Source organism: Lepidochelys kempii, chromosome 2, assembly GCF_965140265.1.
Source record: "Lepidochelys kempii isolate rLepKem1 chromosome 2, rLepKem1.hap2, whole genome shotgun sequence".
In the NCBI taxonomy this organism is placed as follows: domain Eukaryota; kingdom Metazoa; phylum Chordata; order Testudines; family Cheloniidae; genus Lepidochelys; species Lepidochelys kempii.
The window spans coordinates 244,890,777-244,905,504 of record NC_133257.1 but is presented as its reverse complement, the minus strand read 5'-3'; the positions used below and the strand labels follow the sequence as shown (position 1 = coordinate 244,905,504).

Sequence of the window (14,728 nt, the reverse complement as noted above, 5' to 3'; positions counted from 1 at the left end):
AATTTCCCCCCACGACTTGCTTGGCTTTAATAGTAAAGGACCTGATCCAAAGCTAATTGCATTTGATGGGAGTCTTTCCATTGACTTCAATGGGCTTTGATTTCAGACCAGACGTATAACCTCAAAGCTTGATCATGCCAAACCTTACTTCCTATGGTAGTCCCATTGAATCCTGGGCTGATTAAACCTCCTACCATCCTCGTGTATGAAGAACCCTCCACCTACACCTTTATTCATTTTCACATCAGGGTTTGGCTGCCTTTGAAGCACCATTGCTATCCAATGAGTGAGTTTAGGCATGGTGTCAGGAGGGAGCTGGTAATGGAGAAGTAGGAGGCTGAGGGATGATAGGGAATACACATTATCCTACTTCAGTCTTGTAGAGATTCCCCCCAAAAGATATTACAAGTCTAGGCTGTAAAATGTGTCCATTACTTCTCTCCATGGTGTGGACTTCATTTTGAGAAATGTTCTGTGGGTGGCACTTGGCAAGGGAAGCCTGATGCTGATCTCCCAATGGAAATTGTGGAGGAGCAGCTAGCCCCCTGAGATTGTTCAGATTACCGTGACTTCCCGTTGAGTTCCAGAACTCAGGATTTCCGGAACTGGTTGCATGGCCTGTTCCACAGGATGCAAGAGGGAACTATGGCTCCCTGATGGAACAATGCTGAAGAAACCTTCACATGGAAAACCTTCTGGAGATTTCCTCCCTCAAACCCCCACAGGCAGGATTTTCCATAAAGGGGTTAAAGTAAAGGGGGAGCAGGGGAAAGCACAGCATATTCTCCTCTTCTTAAAGCAGAGGGAAAATCCCCCTCCCCTCCCTGGCTTGAATAAACAAAGATCCTCCCAGCTCCCCCTTGGCTGTGAAAGCTTCCCCCTTCTGTTCTAATCTACCTTAACCACTGTTCCGAGCAAGGGGTGATTGGGCCTCCAACTGGACTGACTACACCTGGTAGTAAGGGAGACTGGTTCCTGACTCTCTTTTATGTGTCTGCATAGCACAATGGACTCATATGATGCTGTATATATTACAGTAAGGATTATGTTGTTTTCTCTTCTTCCCTATTCATAATCTTGATAGTGTTGTTAGTAAGATTTATAAAGGGGCTCTTGCAGTAGTTTTTTTTCCTCGTGTCTTTTCATGAAATTAAAAAAAATGCTAAAATAGTTCAAGGAACAGAAGAGGTCAAAACAAGGATAAAGGCAGCAGCATTATAAACAAGCTCTAAAGATGAAGCAATAAAACATAATTTGCCCTCAACACACTCTGACAAGCAGAGAAAGCAGCAATGTCATATACAACATGTGCCTAATAAAAATCTTCAATGAGGCCAGGGTTTTGAAGAGAGGAGAAAGTAACTTTTTAGCATATGATTTTAAAAAAAGAGGAGTGCTCTGTTTCATGTTAAATTCAAAGCAATTCTATACATGTGTGCACGCACGCACGCACAACTGTACCTAACCATCACTATTTAGAAGTCCTCATATTGGAAAGCAGTTGCTGAGGATAGTAACCCAGGTCAAAACTCTTCTTTGTATTAAACACTTAAGAATATTTCCCCCCAAAGTCTCTTCCCCTTTCCTCCTGTTCAGTATTTCAAAATCTGGAGTTAAGTAAGTTTGCACTAGATATATATGCTGAAATGCACAAACCCCGAAGCTCTCTGCTTTTCTGCTTCCTTGTTGCACAATACTTCTTACACTAGCCTACCTTGTCTCAACAAAACTTACTTCTCTAGCATACTTTGTATGAAATAAGGGGGTGGAATCTTAAGAACAGCCTGGAGGATACAGTAGCAATGCCTTTATTTAGAATGTGCAGTCGCAGCAATTCAGTTGTTAGTCAGAGTAAGACACAACTCAGAAACCAAACAAACCAAGGGAAAAATAGCAAAAATCTGCAAAACCTGTACTTGATCTGCTGTGCTGAACTCCTATTGAAGTCCCTGCATAGAGAATCTTCAGGGTCACGCCCAAGTTTCTTAAAATTGCTTTTATTTTTATACTGCATACTGGAGAGTTTGAAATTCCATAATCCCTACATGAGCACAATATTGCAGTAGCACCTGGGAGCCCCAGTTGAGATCAGGACCCCATTGTGATAGATGCTGTACAAACACAGAGACAACCCCAGACCTGAAGATTTTATGATCTAAATAGACAGGACACCAAGGGTGAGAGAAAGGAAATTCTTAAAAACAAAAAAAAAGAGTACGTGATTTGCCCAAGAACACTGAAAGCATGGGTCAGAGCTAGCTCCCGAAGCCAGCTCTCAAGTCCTCACAATCCTTTTTCTCTGTAGGATCATTCACAAAATATATGGTAAAATGAATCCAGCCTCCATAAAGCCTAAGCAACCAGGATTTGTTTAAGGCACTAAACAGATGTAGTGGGGGTGGAATTCATTATTCCAATACCATCAGCCCCTACATACTCTATTTCACTATTTCAGGCCATAAATTGGTCTAGTTGCCATTGGGGTATCTCCTACCTCTTCTCAGGTCTATTTCTAAACCCATTGCTATGTATCAGCCTGTTTGGGACTGGCGTGGGGTCCCGTGTGTGTGCCTGGACACCCTAACCTCATCCTTGGCTTATTGTACCCACAATATGCAATTACTAGTTCTCCTCAGTATGCGTTTTAGTCCATGTCTAATCTAAAAGTAAGAAACATTCAGACAGTTTGGGCTGCACTTAGTCAGTTCCATCCCACATACCCTTGCAATTTTTCCTGCTTTGTTTTACTCTATGTTTAAGCAATTAAAAAATAATTGGTGAAGTGGAGGTCACATGTTGACATGCACAGTTCATTTTGATGTATGTATCCAAAGCAAGTGTACATGTTTCACATGTTCTAAAGAGCCATTCATTTGAAAGGCTGGAGCTGATAGAAAAGATAAAAAGTCTCATTGATTGAAGATCACTGACACATGGGCCAAACCACCACTACAGCAAATAAACCTATGGGACAGGGCTAGGAGAAAGGAAAACTTTGTTCACTTCCCTTCACCGAGTTCATCCCACAGATTGTTCCATCTCATCATCAGGTCCCCACTACTCTATCCTATCTTACACAGCAGAGCCTGTAATTGTGTGTGTTCACTCAACAAAACTGAAGGTGATAGAGCTCTCTTGTATTCTATCAACAGTACAGGAGTAAAATGCATACAAGTTCTGCACCCTAAGCAAGTTACTCCAATCCTTCCATTCAGAGGGAAGAATATAGAGTTTTCCCAAATATGGTCAAAGCATATATTTTTGCTGGACTTAACAATAAAAGGTATGTAATAATTTCTGGTTGTGAGCTGAACAAGGTTCTTCTGCCTGCTTTCTAATATAGGATGATGTGACTCTAAGGCATAGGTACCCAAGAATAGCAGACCCAAGGGGAAGCGTATAGGTTAATGTAATACCTTTTTTCATTGTATGATTATCTTTAGATCAGAGAAAAAGAGAACGAGACAAGTGCTGCTGATAAGAATTTCTTTTTTATGTTATTCCAATAAAAAATACATTCATACAGAAATATAACAATCTTGCAAAAAACAATTTCAAATAAAATCTTGTAAAACAAAACATTTTTACAAAAATCTTACAAAGAGATTCTTTAGATAACAGGGTGCTTCAAAAACAAAAAAAGAAATTTCACTAATAGAAACGTTTTTTGTCTTAAATTTCAAGCAATATTTTTTTTATTTTTATTTATTCAGCTTGATTGAGGCTCAGTTATCACCTGAACAGAATGTACTTGCTTATTTGGAAAAACTACAGGCATTTGACATATGGCACAAAGCCCCACCCCATCCAAACAAGTCTGATGGTATTTCACAATTGAGACAAGCCAGTGCAAGTGTTGTTTTTTGTTTGTTTTTTTAAACTTTTATATACCTTCTTGTTTATCAGAATTATTATGGCTAAGCATAGAGCACTGCAAACAAGGATTTTTTTTTTTAAAAAACAGAAGAGTAAATCCATTTTCTGGGATTTTTGTTGTTTTGTTTTTGCCAAAAAGAAAAAAAAAAGTGCATTTTCAGGCATTTTAATACAAAAATGAAATGAGAATTTAGGCCTGTGTGTTCCTTAGAACCAGATAATTTGCATATACTTTTCTTTTTTAAACCACTTATCTACACACTCATTTCCTGGAAGTTCTGCCAAAATAGTAGCATAGTAAGCAAGACGCCCCCCCACACCCCTTCCAAAATTACATGGTTAACTGCATCAGTGTGATGGTGAGCTTGTTTTTAAAAAAAGGTTTACTACTTTGGGACAAACTATTTCTAATCTGGGAGAAAAGAGCCTTATGTCTTCATTTTAGCAGAACTATTTAAAAATTAAAATTCAACCCCTGCAGTAACTAGCTCCCTTTCAGATCCTCCAATAAACTGGAAGGCCAAAAATCTGAGTTTATGTCATCTGAACCCAGCTAGCATTCTTTTAGTGTGCGAATATTCAGTCCGTGCCATTTTAATGGCCACAGATATGCTATTCCAGATAAGCCAATAACTACATAAGCCAGTCAGCAGTCTGAGGAGGACTCAATGCCAACAAAGCCTTTCGTAAACTGTTATGCTAAAGGTAAAGCCTCTAAAAACGCTAGATTTTAATAGCTGTATCTTTCATTTCTTTGCCTCCTTTACAGCCCGGGGGGCGGGGGGGAATCTTCACAGGCTGTTGTATTTTCTAGCTACACGTTCCAATTTTTTTCCTTTAAAAATATTTATATATTATCTATATATACACACATACACAGACTGTACACACAAATATACACACACAAGAATTTTTCTGCCCACTTTAAAAAAGTATTATAGTTTCTTTCTGTATTACTAACAGATAGCTAGATATATAGATGTGAAACTTGTGCCTTTTAAGCAAATACATCTTTTAATACTTCTGTATCTTTAATATGCATGAAACTGTTACATATTAAGTACAGCTGGGGTGTGTATATACACAATCGTTGTGCAAGGTCAATATAAAAAAAGTCTCAAGGTGGCAGAACTGGTCAGGTATTCAATTGCTGTATGCATTATACTGTAACACAGTCAAATTGTCTAAGTTAAACAAATACTGTACTGACATGAAGGACTTTTCTCTATATTTGTCTTTGTGAAGGAGGACCCTGGAAGTAGCCTTTTCCCGTCCCCTCCCACCCCCCCTCATTATACATTTGATACAGTACAATGCCAGGTGAAAAAGGAGCCTTAATAAAGCATGCATCACCCATACCCCTGTATAAGACCCCCTGCAAGAGAAGGTCACTTGCATAAGGCACCATTATTAAGGTCAACAGTGCATTAAACAGCTAGAAAACCAGAAATTAGTCCTCAAGGCATAAATAAGAGAAAAATTAGCTGCATGAGAAAAATCAGTTTCTAACCTATAGTGGTTTTATCCACCCAACCAAAAAAATTATTCAGGTTCCATACATTATGTAACATTAGACCAATTGTATTTTAGCTGCTCTTAACTGGAATCAAAACTGCAGTCCTGATTAAAGAATGGAAAAGCATATAGTTCCCCAGAACCATGCAATAACCTCTGTATTATAATGAAAAGTTATAGTTGTGTTATATTTGTAAATACACAGCTTATACAATGGATTACAAATGAGCTCTGTAGCAAGTAAAACAAGCTACTTGACACATTGCACGTTTAATAGCTGCATCAGACACCTAAAGCTCCTCTCATACAGGAAGGGGGGGCTCCCCCATCTCCACTCTGGCGTCCTGACTTTTTTTTTTTGTGTGTGTCTTTTCCTTCTCCTTTCCATTTTTCCCCTCTAAAAGGTGCAGACACCCCTCCCCCCACCCCTTGGCAATGATTGGTGGTCGTCCCCTCTTGCAGGATATCCCTCACATACAAACCATTCAGACTACTTTTTTTCTCTTACAGTTATAAAACAACCACAAGAAAAAAAGGGGCCTCGGCATACAGTCATCAATAGATCCTCAGTAACAAACAGTCACCCAATCATTAACATTCTCAGTGCACATGCTCACGGCAAAGGCTTAGGAGCCACTCAGAAGGTTAGGTACCAGTGTATGAGTCCAGGAAACCCCAAACATCACGCACCACGGTTGCCATGCCGTTTCTTACGTGACTTATTAGCCCTCAAAAGACCTTCAAGAAAGAGAGGTCCTGGAGGCAACTGGGTAGGGTGCAAAATGGCATGCTTTGGCTGGAACACGCATCCCTCCTTTCAAGGCTGTTCAGCCTTGAAGCCGCTTAGCCCACAGGATTCACCTCTTGACCCATTCAGAGGTGTCGCTTCATGTGAAGGGCCAGATGGTCAGACCTGGAAAAACACCTGCAAAGGAAGGAAAGTTGGGTTTCACATTATTCCATTTTCATTAATGTGCATTACTCAAGCTACATTCCAGGTCATTAATGCAACAGGATGTTTTTCATTGTGAAAATGTAATAGTCCCTCAAAAGAGAACAGAATTAGTTTTCACTGAAGCATTTTGTTCATAAGTTTCTTTATGAATGAATCTTCTATAACAAAAAATATCACCTAGACCTGCTTTTCACCAAGCATTATAAATAACTTTGTTTAAAAAAAGCGCAATTTAATTCACATACCTGTCACAGTGACTACATTTAAAAGGCTTGGCACCAGTGTGCTTTCTGAAGTGTCTGGTTAACTCATCACTTCTTGCAAAACGCCACTCACACCCTTCCCATGAACATCTGTAAGGCTTTTCTCCTATAAATAAAGCATATTAGGAGATTAACCATGACTTCACTCAAACAATGAATATTGTCTCATTAATTTTATATATAAAAACAAGGATACCCATTTTCAATCAGAACAGTTCAGTGTTTTTGAGAATGTAGGTGACAGAAGCTTGAAGAATCATTAAGATTCTTACTTAGCTGTAACATCACCATGTTTAAAACAAAAGGCACCCTAATTGAAAGATGTTAATAAATACCTATTGAATAGGAACCAAAGAAAGCTAGTTAAGGGCCAGAAACTATCACCCTTGTTCATCTAGAGTAGTACCTTACTCCACGAGTAGTCCCCTTAACTTCATGTCAAGATGAGCCAGGATGGCAGAATCTGGCCCAGAAATGTTTTGATTCACTGATATAATTAGCAAAAAGAAAATGAGTACTTGTGGCACCTTAGAGACTACCCAATTTATTTGAGCATAAGCTTTCTTGAGCTACAGCTCACTTCATCGGATGCATTCATTGCATTGCCACTAAATGCATCCGATGAAGTGAGCTGTAGCTCACGAAAGCTTATGTTCAAATAAATTGGTTAGTCTCTAAGGTGCCACAAGTACTCCTTTTCTTTTTGCGAATACAGACTAACACAGCTGCTACTCTGAAACCTGATATAATTAGATTACTGTACTGCTTCAAAGTCCACTGTCCCACAGATTATCTGCACAAAATGGAACCTTTTCATGCTGACCCAGATATACTAGATGAAGAGAAAGGAAAAAAAAAAAATCACAATTACCAGTTTGAACGCTGCTGATTTCAGTTAACATTTGAGGGAAATACTACCAGCAGTTCATAGAAATAGTCCCAGTCACGAAACAACCACGGCAACAGTTCTGCCACAATTATGTAGCTATCAGTTATTTACAGTCTGTTCAGAAGCAAGAACTTCAGTGGAAATTGTTCTTTCCTTTTTTTTTTTTTTTTTTTTTGAAAGTGCCTTGTTTCATTTCACTTCCACACCAGAATGTGAGCATATGAGTCAGCTAAATGACTTCCACAAATGGAAAAAAATTAGGAATGCTGAGCTGGAGGATCAGAGTAATGTCCTTCCTTTTGCATTCCTCCCTTCTCTCTCACCTCATGAAAAACATTTGCCATTTCTGGAGAATAACCCTTGACTGGCACACTAAGGACGCAGAACATTGCTCCTTTCCTTAAGCAGTGACTGGTGAGCCAACCAGTTGTTCTACATCTCTAACTCCAGACATCAAGGGCTGTAGAATATTAATGCTTAAAAAACCAACAACAAAAACTGTGCCAGCTACTACCACCATAAAAAAAAAAAAAATGCAGGCCCTGGAATGCCTATCCACTTTACTCTCTTTCATGACAATCTCATATATTGATTTTTTAAAATTATGTTTCAGAGTAATAAAATGCTATAGTGTTGTTTTTTTAAAAAAGTGAAACCATGAAATAAGTGATACATATTGCTAAATCCAATCTGGTTTTATGTCAGAAGGACTGGTACATTGTGTGGTCTTCTAAGATTTTTGCTTAGACTACGGCACATAAAAGTATTTTTTAATATTATGCAACCAGTGCACATTTGCAGTTATACTTAACAGCCACAGGCCTTGCCTGTATTAACTTAATAGACCTTGGTGAAGAAGAGTCCAGTAACACTTCTTCCTATGAAAGCATCTACCCCCACTTCCAGTTATATTATGTGAAATCCCTACTTTTGTGAGAAAGTCTCAAATTTACTTTTGTTTTTAAAATTGTCAGCAAAGTAGATCTGTTGTCTAATTTACTTAAGGAGTTTTTCAAAGATTAAATAATTCTGCAACTTTTTCAGCACTATCTAATTAGCAAATGGAAACCATTCATCTGTGACAGAAGACCAGTCTACATCCGATGAAGTGAGCTGAAGCTCACGAAAGCTTATGCTCAAATAAATTGGTTAGTCTCTAAGGTGCCACAAGTACTCCTTTTCTTTTTGCAGACTACACCCAAGTATCTTTGTACTCAAGAGGCTTCAACTCAGCTTATGAAAAGAATGAGGAAGTGAGGTCTTTCATTCTGGTAAACCTCTGGTATAACTGAATCATCTTCCCAACCTTGGGCTTTCACCCAGTGATTATGTAATGTTATGACAACACTGCCATCGGGGTATTCCCTACAGTAGTCTCCAACTCCTAACAGATACAAGGTTACTAACCTGTATGAGTGCGCTGATGTGCTTTCAGATGTGAACTTTTGGTGTAAACTTTCCTGCAACCATTGAAGTGACACCTGTGGACACGCCTCCGGCCGTCCGGTGAAGCGTCGCCATTGACTGGGGTACCCTTTTCTGCAGTCTTTCCAATGGTACCGGTACGAATTTTACCTGGTGAATGCAATTCACCGGGCACACAATTCCATAGCTGAGAGGAAGTTTCCTTGCTCAACTCAGGAGAAGAAGGGGGAGTAGAAGTGACAGATGAACTTAAGTTTCCTGAATTGGCTAAAACATCACTTATAGGATCAGAGGTAAACTTAGTAGTAGGTGAAAGTTCCTCAGAGCTGTCTGAAGACTCACTGCTTACATCAGAATTCAAACTGTTGGTCTCTAAGTTCTGGCTACTAGGACTGTCCTCTTTTGAAATACATGTACTCTTCAGTTCAGATTCCTCCTTTTTCTCACGTGCCAGAATAATTTTGGTCCAGAGATCCTCTTGGCTATCAAATTTAATTTCAGATGCAGATACGTAGCAGGGTTCACTTTGAAGATATCGTTCCAGCTCTAAACAGGTCTACAAAAAAAAAGAAAAAGAAAAAGAAAAAGATTTTACAAAATGGTTTTAAAAAAGGAGAGTTGAGCTTTAAATTTCAAACAGTATGCAACAAAGTGGGGTATTTGAAATTGATAGGTGCCTTACAAATTAGAGGAGATTCCAGCCATAACCAGGTGATTGTTGCAGTAAAAGTAACTGAAGTTTTCAAGAACTGGGCAAGAGTGCAAACACTAAGGAAAAGGTGTAAGTCACTCAACATTTTCCAAATAGTGTTCTAATGAGTCAGTAAAATCCGATGAAGTGAGCTGTAGCTCACGAAAGCTTATGCTCAAATAAATTGGTTAGTCTCTAAGGTGCCACAAGTAATCCCCATCACAAAATTCATATTTTAAGAAGGCTAGTATTGAAATCAATATAAAATGTAGCACATTTTAATCAGGCTTCTTTACACTTTCTAATGGGCTTTTATTCATTTTTTCAAGTCATTTTGTATCACTCTCACACAAACACAAGGCTAGAGTGACCAAACTTACCTCTCTAATATCCTGGGACCAAGCACAGCTACAAAGCTGCATATAACTGTATGCTCTGACATGCAGTTAAAAACCTAAGTGCTGTGTCACAAAACAAAGCCACATTCTAGTATGGCTGCAAGTAGCAGACAATCCGTATTCAGGGGACATCAATGGAACTGCAGATAACCACCCATTTCCTGTGTGTGAGAACTCGACCTACTAGACTTTCAAAGAATGTCAATTCCAAGTGCACACCACATAACTTTAGCTGCTTCCTATTAGTGGTCCGAATAACATAAGGAACTTCAATAACAGAAGGAGGGGGAAAAGTTCCAGAATAGTAATGTGCTATTGTAAAGGAGAAAGGGAAATTACTCTAAAGTCCTGCTGGGAGTCCCACAATGAACAAGAACTTTATCTACTGGCCAAGAGTGCAACTGTATGAGTCATCTCTATTTCTTTCACATAATGCCAAAAGAGACTTCCTTTTAAAATTCTGACCATCAGCCAAGAAAGTACTCTGTTCAAATATACATGCAATGGGACATGTAATTAGCCCACCAAAAAAAAAAAAAGGGGGGGGGGAGAGAATCTTCCAAGTGATTTAAACTGCAGCCATCAGCATTCTCTCTTTACAATTTCAAACTTTCTAACTATCCCGAGGGGAAGAAAGTGGTAGGAAATTTTGTGCCCAAGGTTTTTTGTTTTCCACTATAAGTTAGTTATTTGTGTGGAAGTACTACATAGTGGATTTACCCTTACTGACAGTTCCTGCTTACTAAGTTTCTGTTCAAAACTGCACTTTTTTAATCAAGATTATCCCTCCCAAAACAATCTTGCAAGCACAGACAATCCAAAATGCTACATTTTTACCCCTCCAACTCTCCACCTAAGGACGTTCTGTTATGGTATGGAGGTCCCTCACCAACATCACTCAGCTGAACTGGGTTGCATGTCATGATCAAGCCGATAGCGTGGTCAAAAATGGAAGGAAAGAGAAAGAAAAAGCCACACACAATCAATATTTATGTCTTTGCCTATCACTAGACAACAGTTTTGCAGCGCACATTTTAAAAAAGCATTAAGACACAGCATAACAAAGTATTGATCCTCCAAGGAAACACGAAAGAGCATTTATTAAATTCTTGTTAAACTAATATTTTACTGGCTAATTTAAATTTCTCATTACGTAGATTAGTAATGGGGACCAAAATGAAGCTCTCTATGAATTTAAATGCCTCTGAAGGCTACTGGGAACCAGTTCTGGCTCTTTGCCAAAATCCCAAATGCTTGAAGGAAACTACTGAGATCAATTTCAATCACGTACTATTGAAGCTGCCTCTTTGGGGGGAGTGGGGGTGGCGGACAGGAATTGCATACAATTAGTAGGCATGTGACGGTTGTAACACTCTGGATTTCAACCTTCCTGAAGCGTTTCTTGTCTTTCATACAAACAAGCAGTATTTGATCTGGTAATTTTATTTGTTAAAAGCAAACATCACCGCAGGGAGCATAGTAAACAACCCCCTCCCCTCCAATAAAAAGCAAGACAATGCAAAAAATGTCAAAGGCAATCTCATTTCAGGCAATCCAATTACTGGGACGGGGGGACATGTCCATTAAAGGCAAGAAGCCCCAGTTCTTCTTCCTCCCAAACTAAGACTCGAGGCAATTAGCAAAACAGGATCGCTGTCATATGACTGACAACTCACTGGTTGTGCAAAAATTAAAATTTTTTTTTTTTTTGCTAATCAACAACCAGGGCACAGGTAAACAGGGATTGAGAGCTTCGCGAATCCTTTACATTAGCAACGTCTTCAAAAACTAGTTGTCCCGTCCCCCCTACCAAAACAAAACAAAACCTCCAAAACACACCATACACCATGGGGCGAAAAACAACTCTTGGCAAATAAGGGGGAGGGGAGTTCAGATGACAAGATCCAGCTGTAGAGTTTGGACCTGATACAGGCATAAAACTTTCGTGAGGGACTGCACTGGATCACGCGAAAGCAAAGCTCAGAAGTTTGGATTTCACTCTGGTCGTTGCTGTTTTTGATGAGCCAAAACGACAACAACAAAAAAAAAAAAAAAACAACCAACCCAGAAAACGCATTCAAACACATCGGCCTCTCTTTTCTCAACTGACAATTCCTTTCATAATGGGGAATGCATTAAAAAAGAGAAACTCAGTTGTACTGAGAAATACATTTATTTTAAAAACCCTCAAAATTAAAAAAAAATAATTATCAAAACACCTGCTTCAAAACTTTTGTTAATATCTCTATTACATTCTCCCCAAATGCCCGGATGACACTTTGGCATTTTGATCTACTCATCCTTTAATGTGGCTTAACAAACAAACAACAACAACACCATCCTCGTTTACCTGTTGCCAATATTCCTCCAGAGATGGTAAAGCTGAGAAGTAACCAGTGTCGTGCACAATCTGGAGTTCCTGGAATATGCTGCACATTGGGAGAACATCCATGTCTAAATTGCAACAACAAAGTCAATTCTGGTTACAAAAACACAGATGCCTCCTCTATGGGTAGAGGAGATGTGTGTGTGTGTGTGTGTGTGTGTGGGGGGGGGGTGTCTCAATATACAGTCTGCTTCCAAACCCCCCCTTTACTCCAGAGAAGAAAAAAAATGCAAAAACAAATATTAATTCCTTTTAGAGCTTGGGAACGAAAAAAAAAAGCGAAGTTTCATGCAAAATGTAATTGCACAGCAATTAACAAAGTCTCCAAATCCTGCCGCTGCTCTCCTCTCCAGTGGTTCGCAGAGGACACTCGCTCAGGAGCCTGCACAATATTTGCAAACACTGAGCTGACTGCAAATGTAACCCCCTGCAAAACTTCCCTGTTCTAAGCTCTCCTTGGCCACAGTCACAGCTACAGCCTCCGCCTCCTCGCTCCTCTTTCCCCCTCCCTCTCCCCTCCTCCCTCCCCCCCCTCGTGATCCTATTACGCCGGCTCGGAGCACTGCCCAATCTCTTCCAACAACTCGTTACACGGCGTTGCAATGATGTCAGATCAGCCCAATCGCCTTGCAGGAGGCATCTCGGCCCCTCCTGGCGTGACCAAGCCTCTCCGTGACGGCTCATGCTATTGGCGCGATTCGAAATTCGCTCAGTCCTGATTGGTGGGCTAAGCGGCAGGCTATTTTTAGCAGGGTATATAAAGCAGAAGGTGCGGGGCTGGGGAGAGAACACGAAGCTGGAGTGTTTTGCTGGGGCTGCTCGGGTGGGGGCGGGGAGGAAAGGCTCGTGCCGCGGACGGGTGCTAGGGGCGCTGCTGAGCCGCGCAGGGAGAGCCGCCTGTGGGGAGCTGCCGCCAGCGATGGCCGCCTGCGTGTGGACCGAGCCCTGAGTGTCAGGGACGCTCCGCCGCTAGCGTGCATGGGGGTGGGGGTGGGGGCGGGGGCGGGGGGGGAAGAGCGCAGCCCCCACCACGTGTGAGACCCCGCGCTGCGGGGGGGGGGGGGGTCCCCAGGCTGTATGGACGCTGCAAAACAGCCCCTGGGCAGCGGTGCGGCTGCTCCGCCTGTCCCAGCCTGGGGGCTGGCTCTCTAGCGCCCCCCGCGGGCGGCCGTGCCTGGCGGGGTGCAGCCCCCTGGGCAGCAGCATCCCGCCCCTGGCGTTACTGTTCCGCCAGCGGAGCCCTGGTTGGGTTATTTTCCCTTCACAGGGGGGCTTCCTAGCTATCACCTGAGGGGTTCTTAGCTGCCCGCTGTGCCTATTGCAAGCCCTGGTGCGGCTTCCCCCCCCCCCTTTGCCTGGCCTAGTGTGGGGAGGGCTTGCAGCCCCTAAAGCCGCTGCTGTGGGGTGGCCTTGTGGGGTGGGTAGTCCCAGGTGTTGGTCCTTGATGATTAAAGGCTTAAATGGGTTGGGGCAGATCACCTGAAAGACCTAGTGCTGCACCACGGGCTAGGAAATGCTAAGGCAGGGCCCTAAAACCATGAGGTTTTAAAATAAACGTTAGGCTCCTTTTATTTGCCTCCGGTTTCTGAGCCTTTAGGCTGCACCTGGGTCATGTATTCAAGCTTTTCTCTTGAAGACTTGACCCATTACAAAGAAAAAGTGAAATGAAACATGAGAGCCTCAGGAAATCACTTGACACCAGGAGCTGGGGCTTGAAGAAATGTCTCAGCTGTCATCAGCACTGGCAGTTGCTCTGGAAGATTCCCCTCCCAACCCTGGTGCCATGCTGCTGTAATTGCATTGGTGCTCCTTTGGTCAGGGTCGCCACCCTTCCAGGATTGTCCTGGAGTTTCCAGGAATTAAAGACTAAGCTAATTACAGAGTATGTTGTGCAATGAAACCTCCAGGAATGCGTTCAACCAAAATTTGCGACCCTACCTTCAGAATATAACTGCCGGAGCTGCTGGCAGGCCTTTCTGCAGAAAGGGCCCGTTGTCCATGGAACATGCTTCCATCTTGCTCTGCCTCAGCCTGGATATGTTAGCTTTCTGCACAGGGTGCTAAATCCATCTCTTTTCTGTAATATTTGGGAGCGGGGATGATAGTTATTGGCATGGGACAACTTTGTTTTTAGGCCCAGATTTTGTTATGATTGGGGGTGCAGTGGCAGTTATTTTAAATGACTTGATGTGTGTTTTTAAAAATGTGGATGTTAAACTTTAAAAGGATGTCCAAAGCTTGTGATGAGCACTTCCAGTGTCTTTTTTCCTAAAATTAAATGGCTTATTTCCACTGATGTTCCTATCATGATAGATTGGAGATTATATCAT

General features: G+C 41.4%; 1 protein-coding gene across 2 annotated transcripts; it reads right to left on the bottom strand.

Moving 5' to 3' along the window:
• Positions 1-5,412: 5,412 nt before the first annotated feature.
• Positions 5,413-12,893, bottom strand: KLF6 (KLF transcription factor 6). 2 transcript variants are annotated; one of them, XM_073334462.1, is made up of 4 exons: positions 12,363-12,893; positions 8,906-9,479; positions 6,592-6,715; positions 5,413-6,316 (listed from the first exon to the last, which is right to left on the bottom strand). In XM_073334462.1, exons 1-4 carry the CDS (start codon positions 12,462-12,464, stop codon positions 6,265-6,267), a joined length of 852 nt encoding a protein of 283 aa, XP_073190563.1. In that variant the 5' UTR covers positions 12,465-12,893; the 3' UTR covers positions 5,413-6,264. The 2 variants fall into 2 exon arrangements, with proteins under 2 accessions (XP_073190563.1, XP_073190564.1); XM_073334463.1 differs by lacking the exon at positions 12,363-12,893 and adding an exon at positions 9,995-12,130.
• Between the last annotated feature and the right edge of the window lie 1,835 nt (positions 12,894-14,728).